The sequence below is a fragment of the Musca vetustissima genome, unplaced genomic scaffold, assembly GCF_032173495.1.
Source record: "Musca vetustissima isolate MV318-11 ecotype Yass unplaced genomic scaffold, APGP_CSIRO_Mvet_v1 utg13413, whole genome shotgun sequence".
NCBI lineage: Eukaryota > Metazoa > Arthropoda > Insecta > Diptera > Muscidae > Musca > Musca vetustissima.
In genome coordinates, this window is record NW_026879900.1 from 67,001 (window position 1) to 86,921 (window position 19,921).

The window sequence follows — 19,921 nt, forward strand, 5'->3', positions numbered from 1 at the left end:
ACTCCATGTATAACGTCACTTGCTTCATTGTGTGCGTGTGTGTTTTTGTGTGCATTAAATGTATATTTTTCACACAAAAAAAATTAAATGACCGTGTCACAATTTTACAATTATTTTAATTCAACGAAACCTTGTTCGAAATCCTTCAAAATTGAATATTTTATCTTTTGTTTATTTTCACTTTTATTTAAAACACAAGTAAGGGTAATTTTCAAGGTATTTTTCTTTTGTAAAATTCAATAACTCCACCTTAAAATTTGGGATATTCTTCGATTTACACAAATCAATTTTTCACTTCATTCAATTCAATTTTTCATTCATTTCACATATATTTCCTTCATTAGTGTAATAATATAATTTTCTTGTGGTTTCTAAATTACTTTTTGTTAAATTTTTTCAAATTTTCCTGGGAAAATTCTTGGCAAGCGTCCGCTATAATAAATTCTATTATTCAGATTCCGAGTATGATTTTTTCAGTACTTATGCGAAAAACGTACAACAGGAAAATGAATGTCTGTATGGCTATATAAGTAAAATGGGGAAAAATTGTGTAAATGTCATTTGGCTGTCAAATAAGAAAAAAAATAATACGAATGCATGGCAATGAAGGAAGAGTAACAAAAACAAACTGGGAGAGAGCAATTGGGATTTTTTCAAAACAAAAAGCTCTCTGTTTACGTATAGATTTAGCAAAACAAACATGAAATGTTTTTGTTTATTTTCTTTTATTGTTTTGTTCGCAAAATGCGGCATGCATTCATCGGAAAGGGATGAAACTGTGGCATTCTTTGTTTAGTAAACAAACCTCAACGTAGCTGGTATTTACAAATCGGCTCAAAATTTGCTTGCTTTTTTCGCGGGACTGTTCATGTTCGCCAATAATACGACATTCATGCAAACATTTCCTAAAAAGGGAACACGTCTAGTCGTGCATTACATGTCTTAAAAGACCCTTTGTCCTATGGACCGATGATAACAAAAAAAGAAGATTCAAGATTTTGTAGATGTGCGGCGTTCCCGAACCGGGATTTGAAACTATAAACTGTTACAAAGGCCGGCTACGCAACAGTATTTCCTTTTATATTGAAAGTTGCCGAACTCAAGGAGAATAATCGAAGGTGGCAGGAAAAACACTGATTTTGTCGCAGTTGGAAAAATCAACTTAATGGCGAAAATAATTAAAAACTCTCTTCTATAGAAGGATACCAATATAACAGAATTTCTTTTCAACTAAAAACTTGGCAGAGAAGAAAAAACTTCATGGCGAAATGTGGCACGCCGTAGTTTTCAAGGCAAATGACCATTTACTTGGATGTTAGTACCGATTTCCTTCACATTTATACAATGAATGAATTATCAGCAAAAGTAGCTCGAGTGCAAAATGGAGCCAGTTAGAAATTTGTAAAGTACCTCTGAACGACGACATATCCTTGGCGCAATCAACCAGTGTGCAAGAAATGTAAGAGCATGTGTAGGCTGGGAAGCAATCACAATTCGAGCAAAAAAAAAATATATATATCCACTTCGTCTGGATTTAATTGCAACCCGGACATAGTGATTAAATAGCTGACGAGCTTGCTCGTACTGGCTCGCAGTCGATCAACATACCAGTTGATGCTACTGTTAAACCACCTATCTACTGTTAAACCACCGATTACATAGGTAGAATCCATAAGAAAGCGGGATACAGATGACGGGAGGAACCTCTAATCCATCTGGCTTTTGATCTCTAGGCGTAGATCAAATTCATTAAACTCTCTTGGCAAAAAAGATATGAAACTGACTGTAGGGATCATTACAGCTCACTGGACATTTGAAAATCGACTCCAAATTGTCTGAAACGCAATTGGTCTAAAGAAACATGGGGTCTAAAACCAATATTTCTATGAGTCACATTTTCAAAGTGTATATACACTCATTAGCCATAAGGCTTGATAGAGGAGACCTGCCCATATTGGGCCTCGATTGCTACTTACAGTAAAATTTTACAAGTGATCTGCAACCTTACGATTAACCCTTGGCTTTATAGATGAGTAGTCTTGCTTCGATTCTGAATTCAGGGAGTTTTGCGGTACCGATATGACCACCAGCTTACAACCAAAGAGAGTATATTTGATTAACTACCTTCATGAGGACGGTAATTAATAGGCCTTATTAGCTTAGGTATTTTTCTATGGTCATACCCTGGTTCTGACGCATAACTTTGTCTATCAGGAAAATGTTTTTTTATTATATTGACAAACCCACAGATTCAACTCTATCAGCAATTGCCCAGCTAACCCCTGGAAAATTGGCTGGTTAGCTAAATCAATTTGCTTCGACTCCTAACTCAGGAACAATTGAAAAAATGATATCTTGGGACCGACATAACAACGAATTTGCAATGTTCCGCAAGCGAATCAATGTCCTCAACTGCCTTTCTAAGGAACTCTGCAGATAAACCTGAACCCTTGGTATATTTTGCACGCTCTGACGAATAATTTCATTGCAGGAAGTTATGTCTGCAACAACCCCTGAGCATTATTCAGCTCTGTCAATAATTGCCACATGTCTGAAACCCCTGGATATTTATCTGAATCGACTTTGTCAATGTCCTAAAATATTCTTCAGACTCCTTTTTATGATGTTATGATGTTGGCCCATTTGTAAAAATTAACCTGGCAAAACCATCAGATACTGGTCAACTGATAACCAAGGAACATCGATGATACAACCATTAGAGCCAGTTTTGGTACTCATCGATCGATACGTCGGTAGCCCTTTTAGGCTATCAACTAGTTTATGACGAGTCATTAATCTTTGTTGGGTTCCAAGATATAGTGAAATAAATGGTATTGAAATAGATGATGAGGTTAGTCACACTCATACGATCTGCAGATTGAGGGATATATTACATTGGTCAGCAAGATATACTGCGAAAAAAACTGACAGAAGATAGCTAGGGTGCAAAACATAAAAATCGTACTATTGGGAATTTCTTAACAAAGAAAATGAGGTAAAAAATCACTCACTAATAGAAAATGAGGTAAAAAATCAGTATGTGGATCAAAACAGGTGTCTATAGGAAAATTTTCTCACACCTGATTAGGACAACAATGGAATGGACTACTGCCGCTTTCATGCATGACATTGCCAGATGGCTTTTTCTTTTTTCCTATTGTGCTAAGGCAATAACACAAACATCAGTCGACCATCTTCCTGAGATGATGAAGTTCCTTCTCTTAGGTCAGCATAGAAATAGGCTTTGTTTGTACATGTTTGGGTGTTTTCTATGCCCAACCAGACATGCCTGGAAGTATCTGTATGATCTAGAGAGAGAGAGAAAGATGAGAGTCTCCAGATCATGTTGCGAATCGAGCAGGTCTAAGTAGCATTCATACTTATGTAGTTGATGAGTGATTGCCGTCCTCGGAGCTCAACCCAGGTGAAAAACATCGTCTGCCCACACAAACCATATTATTTTTGGCTTCCAACTGCTTTCATCTCAGCTACACGAAGTCCGTACAAGTTACTTTCTGATACCGCCTCAAAAACTTTAAGATCCAAACAAATAACTTACACTAATAGCAAATCTTAAAACCATATTGTCAGATTAAAAGAAAATTCCAATTGAAAAGGAAAAAAATAATGAGAATGTCAAATAAAAGAAATAAACAAAATATTCTCTCGCGCGAGAGAGGGAGAGAATATCTAATTGGAATATTTTGTTTACGTGAATACCGGTCAAAACAAAATCCAAAACCAATGTTTTTCTTCAATTTTATTTTGTTGTTTTGTTCGTAAAATCACGTTCAACTAATATCAATCAATCTGGCAATTTGGCGAAAATATGAAATGTCAACCGTGTCGAATATTTAAATCTGGCAACACCATGTATAACGTCATTCTTTTCTTCTATGAGCCTTTGTATATCTAATATAATTTTTTTTACAGATTTTTTTCTTTTTAAAAAGGTTTCATTATAAAACTTCATTGAAATTCTTTCTTCACTGGGAAATTTAACTAAGAATTTATGTATATTTAAATATTTTATTTGAAAGGGACCATTATTGGTTTTTTTACATTAAATATTACAACACTGAACTCCACCTTAAATTTTTTCCACTAATTTTTTCCTTTTAATTTTTTATTAGTGGAAGTGATGCAAATGTGGTATAGGTTGGTAATGTGGTATAGTCACTTTTTTTGTAAACTGAAAATTTTAGAATAACTGAAACATGTTCTATAGTTTGCTGTTCTCAAAAAAATAAGATAGCAATGACCTGTTTAATTTATTTAAATCACGTTGAGAATCAGTACCAAAAATAAAATTTTTCATGAAATTGACTTTTTTTCGGTTGAAGTTTAAAAATAATTTTTTGTTTCACGGATGTACTTTAATCGTTATTACTAAAGCATTAAAATAATCAGTATGAACTAAAAATCAAATAATATGCGCGATTGCACCACATAATCAGCAATTTGGAAAAAAAACTAGACATTTCTTCAGTAAACACAAGTGTAGGTAATGTGGTATACCTTGATTCTGCATGAAAAAAGGCCAGCACTAGACAAAATCTCATTACTATGTGAAACATTTGTACTCTACGAGAGTCTACCATGAATCACAAGGATGAAAAACAAAGGCTATGAGTTTTAACTACTTCTCCATACAAAAATTAAATATTGCCATGTGTAGACATTATTATATAAAGTTGCACTCAACGTATCCGTTAAAAATCTTAACAGGCATAAATCTCGATCTAATTCGCATTTATTAAAAACAATAAATTATATAAGATATCAATTGGAAGTGAAAATTATACTATACCACATTAACATCATGTGGTATACCACATTACCTACACTTTTTTTAAAATCAGTTTTTATGGGATTTCAAATATTTTCTCAAATATCTCTTAAATTGTTAGAATAATATTATTTTCAAATTGATACATGGAAAGGCAACACATGTAGCATGTTAAGTGTAAATTTTCAATTTAATCGGATAAAAAATAAAAAATTGGCAATCTAAAAACAAATGGGTATACCACATTTGCATCACCTCCTATATTCTCTGTAAATTTTTACAATTTTCACAACACTCGATTCGTTTTCAGTTATATTTCGATATTTTTAAACGATTTAAAACGAAAAATCATTGCATTTTTGCCGTTTTTCATTGAGAAAAAAAATTTTGTGACCCTGTCTGCGAAAAATTTTCCTCCGTATACAATTTTCAGTATTTCGAAGAAATGAGGACGAAAGGAATTTGAAAAAAAGAAGGTATGGACAAAAAATGTGATGACACTTCTTTGACAATTGTCAAATTGGATAAATGGAAAGCATAAAAGGAAATTGGAAAAACAATTAAGTTTGAGAAAGTGGAAAGGGAAAAGACAAGGATTGTTTACGTTTGTAGCGATCACAACAAACCACAAAATAATAACAAAAAATTTGAAAATGAGTGAAAAGGTTTGTTTTGAGTAAAAATTATGTATTTTGAGTGAAATTATGAGATACAGTCAATATTGCTTATAGCGAGGTCAAGGAACGGGTGAAGTTGGTCGCTATGAGTGGACTTAAAAAAACTAATTTTTCCAGAATCAGATAGTACTACAACAAATACTGTCGGGCTCTCCACCTTTTTAGTGAGGCTATTAAGGCTGAGGATAAAAACAAATATTAAAGGAAGATGTCTGGTTAAGGAGCCGGTCCCGCATCGTTTTGAAATTTTTACGACAAATTGCCTTGATTACAACGATATAAATATATGTTTCACTACAGTTTCGTTGTGGGTTCCTCCTATTTTCCTTCTTCTTATCCAATAAGTTTATTCTTCTTGTGATACGGGCCTCCGAAATTCGGTAAGTACATTTGAACTTTGTTGTCTACATACGCAAAAAAGTAGGGAGCGACCAGGGATGGTCCGTGTGATGAATTTTTAGGTTTTCGACTGTCAAAAAGTTGTAAACGTCGAAAACGTCATATACCTGTATAAAATGTAATAAATGTAGTAAACGTCATTTATTTCAATATTATTACCATAGTCTTGATTTAGATTAGGCGAGTTTACTTGCGGCAAGTCTTTGTTTGTTGGAGAGAGGGGCAAGGGGAATAGAAATGGAAAAAAATTGCTCGTACCGACAATTTTCTGGCAATTCGTTTTGTGTATTTCGTATTTGTTGACATTTTATATATATTTAAATGTGAAAAAAAACAACAAATAAAAAATTTTTTTGGAAACCGAATTGCCTTGTATAGACGCATGGAGCAAGTTCAAAAGAGAACGATAAAAATTGCCGCAAGTAAACTCGCCTAATATAAATCAGGACATAAACAGTTATTTTCAAGAATATATACATATGTATATATTATTTTTACGTACATCTGACTATTCCTTACTAGAGCTGATAAAAAATTCTAAACTTTTTTGAGAAGAAAATTTTGACATTTTATATGGATTTGGGTCAAGCATGCGTAATTTTCGAATTGATTAATAGGAATAGCTAACTTGTCAAAAACCTAACGGTTTTGTGTGGGTTTCCGACGTTTCTGACGTATGTATTATACGTCGGAAATGTATGTCATTTATGTCACTGTTTCTGACGGACCATCTCTGGGAGCGACTAACAACAACTGGTGACGTTGGCAATGGCTTTCCATACGAAACAAATTACCGAGAACCGTTGATTATATAATATATGTCGATCGCCAGTTGGCGCTTTTTGGTTATCAAAATCTCACACTTAATTGGGACAACAATGGAGTAAAGTACTGCCGTTTATATGAGGATAAGGTAGAACTGGAAGCGATCGATGTCAAATGCCAAATAGCAAATGGCTCTGACTGTTTGGTAGGTATGATGTTTAAGCTATATTTTTTCAATGGAGAAGGGAAATTGATTATTTCATTCCATCTCACCAATTTTGAGATAAAAGGCACACCTCGTCCATTACCTCCGAGGCTCTCGCCCACCTTTATATCATTGTAATCGGATGGTAGCTATGTCCTACCTTGTAATAATTACACCATGTTTGTATCCCTTTTCTATATACATGGATGTTATATTCAAATCGAAAACGATATAAACAAAAGCTTTTCCTCTCTAAGCTCAAGAAGGCCACCTGTGCGTACTTTGGTATAAATCCGACTAAGTCGGAGGAATATACGTATGTGAGGAAGATATATCTGAACCGATTATCCACCAGTAAGAAAAGTAGTAAAGTCGAACTGGGCCGTCTATATGATACCCGTTACTAATATATGTAATCTAAAATATGTAATCTTTATCTATATTTTAGTTTGTTATCTATAACTGCAACACACGCTGTTCGGTGTGCTGCACCGTTTAAAATTTAATCTCAATCAGACACCCTTTGATTATTTGCCAAATTTCGTGCAAATCGACCTATATCTAAATCGGAACCGATTTTTACGAAACTTTGCACACATCATTCTAAACTTAATTCAGTACGCTATGCCAAATTTCGAGGAAATCGAAAGATATATAGGGAATTTGGTACTCCATTTACATAAAATCGGACGAAAATATAACACACATCATTCTAGACTTTAATGAGTACGCTGTGTCAAATTTCGTTTAAATCGAAGGATATACAGGGATTTTAGTACACCATTTACATTAAATCGGACGAATATATATATATATATATATATATTATATATATATCATTCGGATTTGAAGAGGGTACCCGGAAAAACTGTGCCACCTCTATTGGCTTTAGCCATAAGTCTATAGGCAATAGCCTTCTAGGCTCGGACGGAAAATTGAATAGATGGTGTGTGTCGTGAGGGCTTTGCTGGAAGGAGGGACACCTTTTTAGGGTTCCGAGGACAATGCGCTCTCGATACGAATTGAAAACATTGCTGTATCCGGACCTTAGTTGTGCCAGAATAAAACTGGTTTGCCAAGGAAGAAGACTCTCACTCTGCAAAATTGCAGGTAGATGTTGTAGTAGGACTTTGTGGCATCTGCATCTATTTATGGCTTCGGACCGCCAGTTGATGCACGAATTTCATAGACAATCTGTTGACGTCCGTTGGTATGATGTCTTGGATGTCGTCACGATAGCGCCTGAAATCCTGACGGATGTCCCGCAGAGGTGGATCTGCCATTACTGTGTGATGGTTGGGATGATAGTATGCCAGCAGGAACTGTATAGTCTAGAACACATTATGTTGCTTGACTGACTCCATCCTAGTCTCCTCATGTAAGTGATCGACGCTCGTCATCTGGACACATCTTGAAGTGAAAAATGACACAGTAGACTTTGCAGTGGATAAATGTAGATTGTGCTTCTCGGAAGGCAATGTTAGCTCCGGACGAAATAATCGTACAGCCATCGGCGTACGAAACATAGTGCGCATTTATACTTTTCAACTTATAACAAGTATTGTCAACTCCTTTAATCACCAATGTTTTATAGCGATTAATTTAAAATTTTTCTCAAAATTTCTTTTTTTTAATACAAAAAAAAAATATATGTATATACATCAATCACACTTTGCACATCAACTTTATTAATTCACCTACAACTTGTACATTTATACTATTTCCTAGTAAACGATATTTTTGACGATTTGTTGTCTCGGGTGGAAATTGAAACGAGTCGGGGAAACACATTAATCGGGAGACTTCACGTGGTGTAAAATAACGTAATTTTAATTTATGTAATAATTCCAAATATGTTGGCTCTTCAGCACAGCTGCTTTGAGTTTCGTCCATTAGTTTCAATTTGCCAAAAATTTCTTGCATTTCTTCCAATGACAGTGGACAATACACCGAACCAGTTCCCTCACAATAATGGGTATAGGCCTTGGTAAAACACATTGTATTTGTTGCTTCATTTGTGACAATATCCAATAACCACACTCGCCGTTTTAAAATTTTTTGTTCCAACAGAAATTCATCGGATGAAGGTGGTTCCAACAATGATGGCAGTGTTTTGGTTTCAAAATTTGCATTATCGACTGGTAGTGTTGTCAAAATTTGCCCACCACTAAATTGGAAATCATTGCCTTTTCTTGCTATGCAATAATAACGATGCCGTGTATTGGGTATACCCATTTGTGTGGGCGTTAAAATAAATTCTCGATAATAGAAACCGGATTTTTCCAATGCTTCAACGTATTTCGCTCTGGCCATTGATTCTTCAAATCCTTTGACATTTTCCATAAGGATATATTGTACAGAGGGGCACATGGGTAACAACTCACAGATGTGATTTAAAGCATCCGAACGATTGTCTTCGATATCACGTTTCTGACCAACACGTGTATGCGGCTGACATGGCGGAGACATTAATATCGTATTGATTTGTAATTTGTCCAAAGTTTTCGCACTGAGTTTTTGTATATTGTTATTCAGCACTGGAGTCGACGGATGATTGTGGGCATATACAGTATTCGCCACCGTATTTATGTCCATTGCTGAACAAACTTCACCCTTAAGTTGAGAGTCTAAAAAATATGGATTGTTTAATTCAATATATCCTTTGTCTGAACTGAACAGGTTACTTACACTCAAAGGCATAATGCATTCCTCCAATACCACTAAATAGTTCCAATATTTTTAAATCCATTTCAAAATATTTTTAAATTATAAAATTGTTTCGAATTGTTGTAAAAGGGATATGCTTTGGAATTTTGGTTACCGTTGCTCCCAAGTTGTTCCTTTTATCCAAACAAAATAAATTCCAACCAATTCGTTCGTTCTGCGTTAAGGGCATTTAACCACGCTGCGAATAGCTGAAGACAGAAGTGAATAACGATAAAATCCATATCAAAACAAAAACGAAAGACACCCATCTGTTTACGTATGAAGTGCGACACATAACGCCATGTTTAGAAAGAGGTATGTATGGAAAATGTTGTATGTAATCAGCTGATAGGTTTCGAGAATAGAACCATTACAAGAAACGGAACTAGTTTAATTGTTCCTAATTATGTTCACTAGAGGCTTTATCATCTACCGTAAGGTGGAGTGTATATAAAATTTGTAATTTTATTGCAATACCTCGAAATATTCGTCGGAGAGCACATACTAAATACACATAGAACTCGCAATAATCAAGGCAACAAGTGTAGTTTATGGCGCGGTTGCGGATAGTTTTGAAATTTTTATCATATTTAGTCATTGAGGCTCCGATCACAGCAGAGAGTTGCCCATTCCCTCATATCCTCGGGAAGCTGAGAAAAATTTCTGAAAAAGCAGTGTTACTTTCGCTCCCTTCATACCTGCTGGTCGAATACACAAAGTAAAACCAAGCTTCCCTGAAAAGGCAACTGTATTGGCTAATGAGCGTGATTAGCTCCTTCGTACGACCCTTGAAGACCCTATTGTGGTGTGAACTTACCCTTGAAAACAACAGACTAGTATGCGAGCACAAAAAGTGGCGAGATCCTCTGAAGCAATGCAACATTGTCAAGTAAGAACAAGTAAATTGTGGGTAACGGTTAAGTTAATACTGGAAGGAAGGATGACAGAACGGCAGTGACATTTAACTACGTAACTGTGACACACCTGAAGAAGTGCTCGATTTGATTGAGCACCCCGAGAGTGACGGGGCAAAAAGGAGTGTACTACGTCGCATAAGGGCACTCCGAGCCGAAGAGGTACCACCACAATTCACGAAGCAGGACATTGCAGATGTCCTCAAAAACGCTAAGTCATCCAAAGCGTTGGGCCCGGACGGAATATCCATGATAATGTTTAAGGAACTGAATGAATCCGGAGTTGAGTATTTAACATCTGTTCTCAACTTGTCGTTGGCCACCCACATACATCCTGAAGCCTGGCACTTGACCTATCGAACCGTCAACCATGCCAAGCTGTTCGAGGATATAGTGAAGACAAATCTCCGATCGTGTTTGAAACGTTGGATAATCAAATATATGTGTGAATTCAGAAACAGAAAGTCTAAACCCCGTAAAGTGAAACAGGGAGTTCCTCAAGGAGGGTAATTTCTCCGGAACTGTTTAACCTCTACCTTTCTGATATTCCACAAACACCGGACGGCAAAGAGATCATATGGTATGCGGAGATTTGTACGATCATGCCGCCGGTTCCCATTATTGATGACATATGTGAGAGTTTAAACTTCTATATAGTTGATCTCGTAAATATGAAAATATCCGCCACAAAATCTACAGACACACTTTTCATCACATGGACGGCGAAAATGAAGCTCACGCTGAACAAAATGGTCGATGGAGAACTGATTCCGACCACTAACTACTCTAAGATACTGGGATTAAAGTTCGATGGACTTTTCAAGTCGTCTGCGCAAGCCACTGCTTTATGCGATAAGCTTAGAAGTAGGAACAATGCGCTCAAGTCGCTAGACGGCGGTCAGTGGTAACCTATGCGGCGCCAGTGTGGTTTGCGAATGTATGTGATACGCCGTGGAAGAATATCCAGACCTGCCAGAATGCTACCCTGATAATTGCAACATGGTGTTTCTTCATGACTCCAGTGGACTATTTTAATGAGGAGACGTAGATCTTACCCGTCCATCGACACAAGTATATGTTGTCAATGCAGTACTTGCTTGGGTGTTGTCGTCGGGAACACCCGACACAATTTGCTTTCGATACGCCAAGACTGTGTGATAGTTGGGAATATACAGCAGATAGCATGCCAGCAGGAACTGTATAGTCAACAACACGTTATGATGATTTACTGACAGCATCCTGAGGATACCTCATGTAGGTGATCGACGCTCGTCATCTGGACTCATCCGGTTGCAATTCGGAGTGCATTATTTACTGCTGTTTGCAAGGATATCCATTGTGCCTCGGAATAAACGGGGCAGCATAATTAAGGATTGAATGTCCTATGGCCTTGTATGTCGCTACCAACGTTTCTTTATCCTTGCCCAAGTATTCCCGGATTATGCACTGTGGGGATGCGCCTACCTTCAATGGAAATGTCAAGTTCAAAATTGACTTACAGTAGACTTTCCAGTAGATAATTTTAGATTGCGCTCCCGGAAGAAGTTGGTGGTGGTGGCTAAATAGTTGGAAATGTTCGCACTTACGTCAAGTGAGGGTCTGCAGTTTATTATATTGTTGGCATATCCCAGCCATATCCAGCTTATGTTATTGGGAATAAATAAAAACCTTTTCGCTTGTTTCTAATTTTGTGTTTATTCTAAAAATTCTTACAGCAAATTTCAACTTTACAAGTTTATAGCTTCTTATATTTAACTTCAACTAATTTTTGCAGAGTACTTGTTAGATTATTGATGGCCTCAATTTTTATACGTTCGATTTTTTCCTGTTGCAGTAGAGACATTTTATTGAATTGCATCAGTTCGCGATGCATTTCTTTTTGCATTTCGATTTTTTCACGTTCAACTTGTAGTTTACGATCAAAATAATCCTGCCACCAGGATTGCGTATCCATTCGGGCGTTTTCATCGCCGCCAGATACCACAAATTTTTGCATCATATTCTCTCTGCGATAATCTACTTTATTATTTATTAAATTATTTGTATCATTTATTTCTATGGGATACATTTCGGGACTGTCTGATTCGTCTTTTACTTCTAATTTTGGTTTCTTCAGATCTGACAATGAATTGCTATCCTCTTCATCGAAATCATCATTTGATTTCGAATCTAGTTCCACGTGTGGCTGTATTATTGCCGTTTCAGAATTGGCATTTGAAAATGAGTTGTTTGTTGTACCCTCAACATTTAAAGTGGATGTTGTTGGACCTCCTGTGGTAATTGCTTGAAGAGTTTGTTGCTGCTGTTGTTGTTGTTGTTGCTGATGTCTCTTGCTACCAAAAGAGCTCTCATTGAAATCCGCCTTTTTACCTTGTAAATATTTATACATTTCTTCGAAAAACTCCCAATGAACATAACCGGATGTGAATTTTTTACTCAAATTCTTATTGTAGGTAATCAGAATGTTGTGCCATTTCTTTTGGACTTTACCGGCACTATAACGAAACCCCATTTTCTGCAATTGTCGTGTACAGTGCAACCATAGAGCGGTACGTTTTTGTCGTCCTTCGGTAAAACGATGTTCCATCGGACCTCGTATGTGAATTAATGCTCGTGTGGCGTCTGTTGTCCAGGCTCGTTCATAGGGTCCACGGGTATGTGTATTATTTTGCGAAGATTGGGATGTTGTGGCATTTCCTATATCGGCTTCTTCCAACAAACAATCATCGGGTAAATCTTCACAATCGTCTAAGTCATCGTCACTAATTTGATAGTAATCTGAGAGGATGTACAAAAAATTAAGAAAAATACAATAGAACTCTGTAGTGTGACCTTATAACGTCGTATATGCTACAATAAAATGCAGCATTTTATATCGCTTGTCATTTTTTTATTTTTTCAAATAAAATTGCTAGACATTTTTTACCGATCTATTATTTTTATTGAAGGGCCACCGAGCTTTTCGGCTCGTCTTTGTGATCTTAGTAATGTCATAATAAAATTAAAAAAGGCTATTGGACTGTCAATGTCCAAATGTTTATATTTACCAAAAGTTGGAAAAAACTTATTTAAAATAAAAGCCCATAAATATGTGCTGTTTACGAGCTACTTAACAACTGTCTTATTGACATTGAGGTCGGAGATAATGCAGAGCTGTCTATAACCTCAACCCTTTTAGTATACATAAAAAATTATGAAGTGGTGCCAAGGATATTTGTTTGTAATTTGAAAAGAAAAACTACAAACATGGAAAAGTTTCTGCAATGCCGTGATCGCTTGGAATGTAAAAAAATCACCTACATCACAAAAGATCTATAAAAAATGTTTGCAATTATTCGAGCAATTGTTACGTGTGCCCATGGTATAATAATTAAAAAGTAGGGCACAGCTACCAACTGATTACAAGTTTTTCTCAAGGTGGCTTGTTCCATTGTGTATTGTTTTGAATACAATGTCAAATAAATTCAAATTAAATTGAATATATTCAAATTTAATTGAAATGAAAATAATGTTTTTAATTTTTCGCGTTTTTAGTTTTGTGTTGAAAAAATGTCAAATAAACACAAACACTTGTTGCGAATGTTTATTTTATTTTTGGCAGAAGAAGCCACACGTGCATAGTTGCTTTTTTGTTATTCACCTCAAGCTGCCCCTACCTTGTATTATTGTACAATGAATACATGTATTTAACTTTATCTTACAAATGCTCCTGCCTCAACATCATTTGAACTACACTCTTTTTTTAGAATTTTATTGAGACTATGGCAGCTTTCCAGAGATCGACATCTTCTAAACTATATTTATCCCTTTACTGTAATATAGAAAGTATTTTCTTTTTCTAATTTTTCTATTATTAAGTACTAAGTTAATAAATTTAAGCGATCCTAATTTTTCAGGGGTTCCAAGTAAGAGTCCCACCTCTGTATCGGTAATAGTGATAATCAGTAACCAAAAGAGAATTGGCAATTCGGTCAGATGTTCGTTGAACAAAACAAAGAAAAACAAAATATAGCAAAAGGTACAAACGATGGTGGTATTGGCGGTTTTTTTCTTGTATTATTTCATTAAATTCTTGCTAAATATTTTCTTTTTCAGATATTCCTGCGTGATGGTAAAAATATAATGGCCAGCCTAGTAGACGGTAGAATGCAATATGCTTTTCTTTCCCTTTGGTTCTAATTAGCGTACAAAACAAGAAACAAATGTGGGCAAACAAAAATTATTCAATTTTTTATATGTGACATTTGAAAAATGTATTTAAAATAGCAATATTTTTAGAAAAAAATGGAAAACATGAATTAAAAGTAAATAGATATGGGTTCATACTATAGTCAGGAGAAAGATAATTATTTTTTCTATTTCGATTCATATGTGATTTATGCAAATATGTTACAATTTTGGTGTAAAACCAGAAACAAAAAGTTTGAAGAAATAAACTCTGATGACATGAATTTAGAATAGTGTTGTATGAACGGGTTAATTCTGGTTCGTAATTCGGAATGTTGTTCGAATGTCCTTCAGAACATGCCATAAATCAAAATTTCAGGATTCCAGCTGTATTGGTTCACCCAAAATTTAATTTGTACCAAATTTAGTACATATTAGTACGAATTTCCCAAAACTTTATACAAAGCCCAATCCTACACCCCAGCAGTGATCGCAACATCAAATTTCAAGATTCCAGCTCTATTGGTTCCCCCAAATCCGCATTTGGTACCATTTAGTACAGATTTCCAAAACTTCATACATCGGTTAACTCAAAAGTTAAATTGCACAAAGTTTAGTTCACATTAGTAGAAATTTCCAAAACTTCCTATATAGCTCAAATCTACCCCAAACATTGATCCTAACTCCAAATGTCAAGATTCTAGCTCTAACAGTTCACCCAAATCCAAATTTGGTACCATATAATACACATCAGGGATGCGAAATGAAATTATTCAAATTGTACTGGCTTTCAATAAAATGTGTACTTTTTTCAATCCGATTGTACTTTTTATACATTAAAAAAAATATTGTTACTATCAATTAATAAAAACATACATAAACCAGTAAGGAAAGTCGGACGGGGCCGACTATATGATACCCTTCACCACTATGGGTATATCAAAAAGATGCATCTTAACAGAAGGGTCATTAAGGGGACCCCCCCCATTCTCGGGGTCAATTTTTTTTTTTTGATTTAATTCGAATCTACACTAATTCAAATTGCAAAATTTGGAACCAATTGGATTATTAGTTTTTGAGTTATCGTGCCCGCCATTCGCAAAAAAATGTTTAGAGAAAAACGCGTTTAAAGTTTGAGAAGCCCTTCAGCCGTCACTTGATGCTGACACAATAAATCGGCTATATCTTCAAGAGTTCTTGAGATTTTCACTTGAAATTTTGTAGAGACATTCTTTAATCAGTGTAGATTCGAATTGTATCAACAAAAATTTTGACCCCGAGAATGGGGGGTCCCCTTAAAGCAAATATCAATCGGGCACCCGTGGAATATTTGGAGCCCAATTAACACGAAGTCAGTCAGAAATATATATGGGCTACATCTGTACTTCTACACGCAATTACGTCATTCTATTCTGAAAAAACATGAAGCGTTTGGTGCAACATTTACTTAAAATCGGATGAAAATAGAAATGGAAGCTATATACAAATATGAACCGACTTCAACGAAACTTGTTACAGGTTAGGTTAGACTAATTTATGCATGTTTTGTTCCTAATGGATATATTTTGGATCCTTGGGTTCTACTTTAAATCTGGACGGATTCCAACAAAACTTGACACACGTTTGGCTATACTATCTTAAGTACGTTGTACAAAATTTTGTGTGAATCTGCCTAACATTGAGTCTTTGGTGCTCCATTTATTTAAAATCGGGAGCTATATATATCCCAACTGATTTCAGCAAAACTTGACACATGTACCTATGTCAAATAAAAATTAAATCGGGCGAAAATATATATGGGAGCTACATCTAAATCTGAACCGATTTTCACGAAAATTAACACGTCATTCCAGACTCAATTCAGTACGCTATGCCAAATTTTGTGTAAATCGAAAGACCACCATTTACATTAAATCTGTCGAAAATATATATGTGAGCTATATCTAAATCTGAACCGATTTTCCCAATTTCAATAAGGTTCGTCCTTGGGCCAAATAAATGAGCTGGGCCAAATTTCATACAATTCGAATCAAAAATGCGGCCTGTAATTTGTTTACAATTTACAATTTTTTTTAAGTAAAAATAATTTGATACAAATTAGAAATAGTGATAAATAAGTCATTGGGGTGCTATTGTACTTTTGACTTCCAAATAGTGCTAAAATTAGTACAATTGTGCCAACTTTTGCATCCCTGATACACATTATTACGAATTGTCCCTACATATCATAATTCTACACCCCAACAATGATCCTAACACCAAATTTCTAGCTCTATTGGTTCACCCAAATCCGCATTTGGTACCGTTTAGTACAGATTTCCAAAACTTCATACATCGGTTAACTCAAAAGTTAAATTGCACAAAATTTAGTTCACATTAGTAGAAATTTCGAAAACTTCCTAAATAGCTCAAATCTAAGCCAACATTGATCCTAACTCCAAATGTCAAGATTCTAGCTCTAACGGTTCACCCAAATCCAAATTTAGTACCATATAATACACATTATTACGAATTGTCCCTACATATCATAATTCTACACCCCAACAATGATCCTTACACCAAATTTCAGGATCCCAGCTCTATTGGTTCAACCAAATCAAAACTGTACCAATTATAGTATGATTTCGCACTTTTCGTACACATAAGTACAAAAATTCCAAAACTCGTAGGTACGTATTCTATGTATTTCTACTCTCTGGCGGTAATGTTAATTTAAAATTTTCATACTCCAGCTCCATTTTGTACTTCCAATTAAAAATTGTACCAAATATATTACCATATAGTACTTTTCGTATACATGAGTACATGATTTCAAAACCACCTCCTTATATCGACCCTACTTCCCAACCCATGCTACGAAATTGTACCAAATTTAGTACATTTTAGTACTTTTCGCATACTTATAGTTCGAATGTCAAAAAAACCCTTTGATATATCTTTTCTTCACTCCATCAGTAACCCTCATTCAAAATTTAAAAGTTCTAGCTCGGGTTCGCCAAATACAAATGGTAAATTTAGTATTTTTCGTACCGTTCTAGTGTGAATTTCCAAAAACCCAGCATTATCTGTCACCTTTGGACCAATAATGACCCTCACCCAACATTTCAAGATTCTAGCTTTAGCCGTTTCGTCTGGGCGTTGATGAATCGTTAAGTCAGTCAACCAATCACTTTACTCTTTTATTAGTAAAGATTTTGCTTGCGAGTACGTGTTGAACGTACTGACTCTATTGGGAGAATTCCATTGTATTGTACCTGTCAACACCCTCATTCCCCATAGAGCGGACTTAAAACTCCTTGTACTTACTACTTTATGAGGATTTATTTGACATATATGCGAAGGACAATTGAAACCCACTTTAAAGTCATTTTCCAATCAGAATAGGGTTTCATAACAATTTGTATGATGACATAGTGGTCTATTTGTCTAGTATATTTTTTTATTATAAAGTTTTTCGTTTTTTTTAAATGCAGTATTTTGTGTGGTCAATTGCTGAACAACATTTTAAATAGTGGTTTTTTACTCGTCAATAATCATAACCTGTTACACAGCTACTATGTAAACTTCTAACAGTTTAAATGTAAATAACAGTTTTTCGTATAACGGTTTATTATTATTGTTGTTTACGTTCCGAAGCATAACAGTTACATCACTTAACATCACCACCACTGTCATGCCACTGGTATAAAGTCACAGCAGCTAGAAAGTTATACGATTCGTATATACTAACTATTAAAAATACGCTCTCTGGCGTTTAGCATCCAGCATCCTACTAAAATTGGAAAGCACACAGGATACACACACAGAACGCAGCATAGCATATATACACACACAAGCACAGCAAAGGAACGGAAACACATACACACAGTTTCATTCACTTGCAAATAGTTGGGCATTTTCAAGGATAAAAAATCAATCAACTACTACGTTAATAATTTCGGGGTTTTTTTGCAGGCAACAAATGGTGTACACAGAAAAAGACATAATTTTCGAAATCATATGTGTAAATTTTGTGTGTTATTTTAGCATTAACTTACTATCACATTCTATGCTCGCTGCGGTAGTGGCCATTGTAATATGAAATTAGTTTTTCATATTTTTTTTTAATCTAAATATTATACATTTAATTGATATCTCTTCCTTTTCGGTCCGTATATAATACGTGCAGATCTTAGCTTGCCGTTACAGTCCTGTCGTCCTTTCTTACTAACACTGAACTACCATGCTCAGCATCCAATAGCTTTTACTTAGCAAAGAGAACAGAGCAGTTCACGACTAGACCATAGGCTGCTTTGTTCGTTAGTCAGATTCGTCGTGTCGTCCGTCGTGCTTAGTTGCATTTAGATCTGATAAAGGATGAGGGTTTTATGGGGGGTAAGGCTTTGCTGTAACAGCATCACTACGTCATACATATTTATGTCGATTGTGTTCTAGTTTCTAGTTAGTGTGTCTGCGCGTTAGCAGCAGCAGTCGCACTCATCACAGCAGCCAGCCTACACTAGATGATGTGTGGTTGTGTGTGTGTGTGTGCCGCATTGGTGATGAGAACATAAAATCTAAATGTCAAAACAAATGTGGGGCAATTTTGAAAGAGAGCCAGGGAGAGAAAGAGAGTTCAAATAGAACAGTATGGAATGAAACATCCCCCGATTTAACGGTAATTCTGTTATAGAAACTAGGCATTACATTGGCAAACAAAAACTTTAATTGAAAATGGGATAGAACTGACTGACAGTTGTAGTCACGAGCTACAGATATTATTTATAACAGCATAAACGCAGGGTATAATTAAAAATTTGATAGCGAATGATGTTGTACAACAATCCGTAGAATAATAATACAATTTTTTTTATTTATTATTCATCATTTTAAATAATCATTTAAATAATTTTTTTAGCATATATACATGACCAAGCAGGAAAAATATGTTATATTCTTAATTCATATTAAAAAAGTATTATTAAAAAATCAACTCTCCAAAAAGCCTAGTTACGTCAAATATAAAAAAATTGCAAGGATTTGTGTAATGTCAGAAACAACAGGGAAATTCAAAATATTTGTAAATATTAATTATTTAGCAATTTTTGCCATTGAACCATACACTTCGAAGGAACATATTTTCATTTAAATTTTGAAAGCTGAATGTTGTCAAATGCAAATTTATAAAAAAATTGGAAACATATGAATACATGAGACTACCTTGTATAATTATACCATGAAGAAGAAAAAATTGTAATCAGTTGGTAGCTGCTCTACCTTAGTTTCCTTCCAGAACCTAAAATAATCTTCTAATTTTACA

General features: G+C 35.2%; 2 protein-coding genes across 2 annotated transcripts; both read right to left on the reverse strand.

Moving 5' to 3' along the window:
• Nucleotides 1–8,500: 8,500 nt before the first annotated feature.
• Nucleotides 8,501–9,584, reverse strand: LOC133325071 (tRNA (cytosine(38)-C(5))-methyltransferase). The gene is made up of 2 exons (XM_061533896.1): nt 9,524–9,584; nt 8,501–9,462 (listed from the first exon to the last, which is right to left on the reverse strand). Exons 1-2 carry the CDS (start codon nt 9,582–9,584, stop codon nt 8,501–8,503), a joined length of 1,023 nt encoding a protein of 340 aa, XP_061389880.1.
• Nucleotides 9,585–12,184: 2,600 nt separating this feature from the next.
• Nucleotides 12,185–18,693, reverse strand: LOC133325072 (uncharacterized). Its single transcript, XM_061533897.1, has 2 exons — nt 18,660–18,693; nt 12,185–13,233 (listed from the first exon to the last, which is right to left on the reverse strand). Exons 1-2 carry the CDS (start codon nt 18,691–18,693, stop codon nt 12,191–12,193), a joined length of 1,077 nt encoding a protein of 358 aa, XP_061389881.1. The 3' UTR covers nt 12,185–12,190.
• Between the last annotated feature and the right edge of the window lie 1,228 nt (nt 18,694–19,921).

Bases quoted from the DNA above. Each gene is read 5' to 3' on its own strand.
- LOC133325071 (XM_061533896.1), bottom strand. From the start codon at position 9,584: ATGGATTTAAAAATATTGGAACTATTTAGTGGTATTGGAGGAATGCAT. The intron at 9,463-9,523 runs GTAAGTAACCTG...CATATTTTTTAG, and splicing joins AATGCATTATGCCTTTGAGT to ACTCTCAACTTAAGGGTGAA.
- LOC133325072 (XM_061533897.1), bottom strand. From the start codon at position 18,693: ATGGCCACTACCGCAGCGAGCATAGAATGTGATA. The intron at 13,234-18,659 runs GTAAGTTAATGC...ACATCCTCTCAG, and splicing joins AGCGAGCATAGAATGTGATA to ATTACTATCAAATTAGTGAC.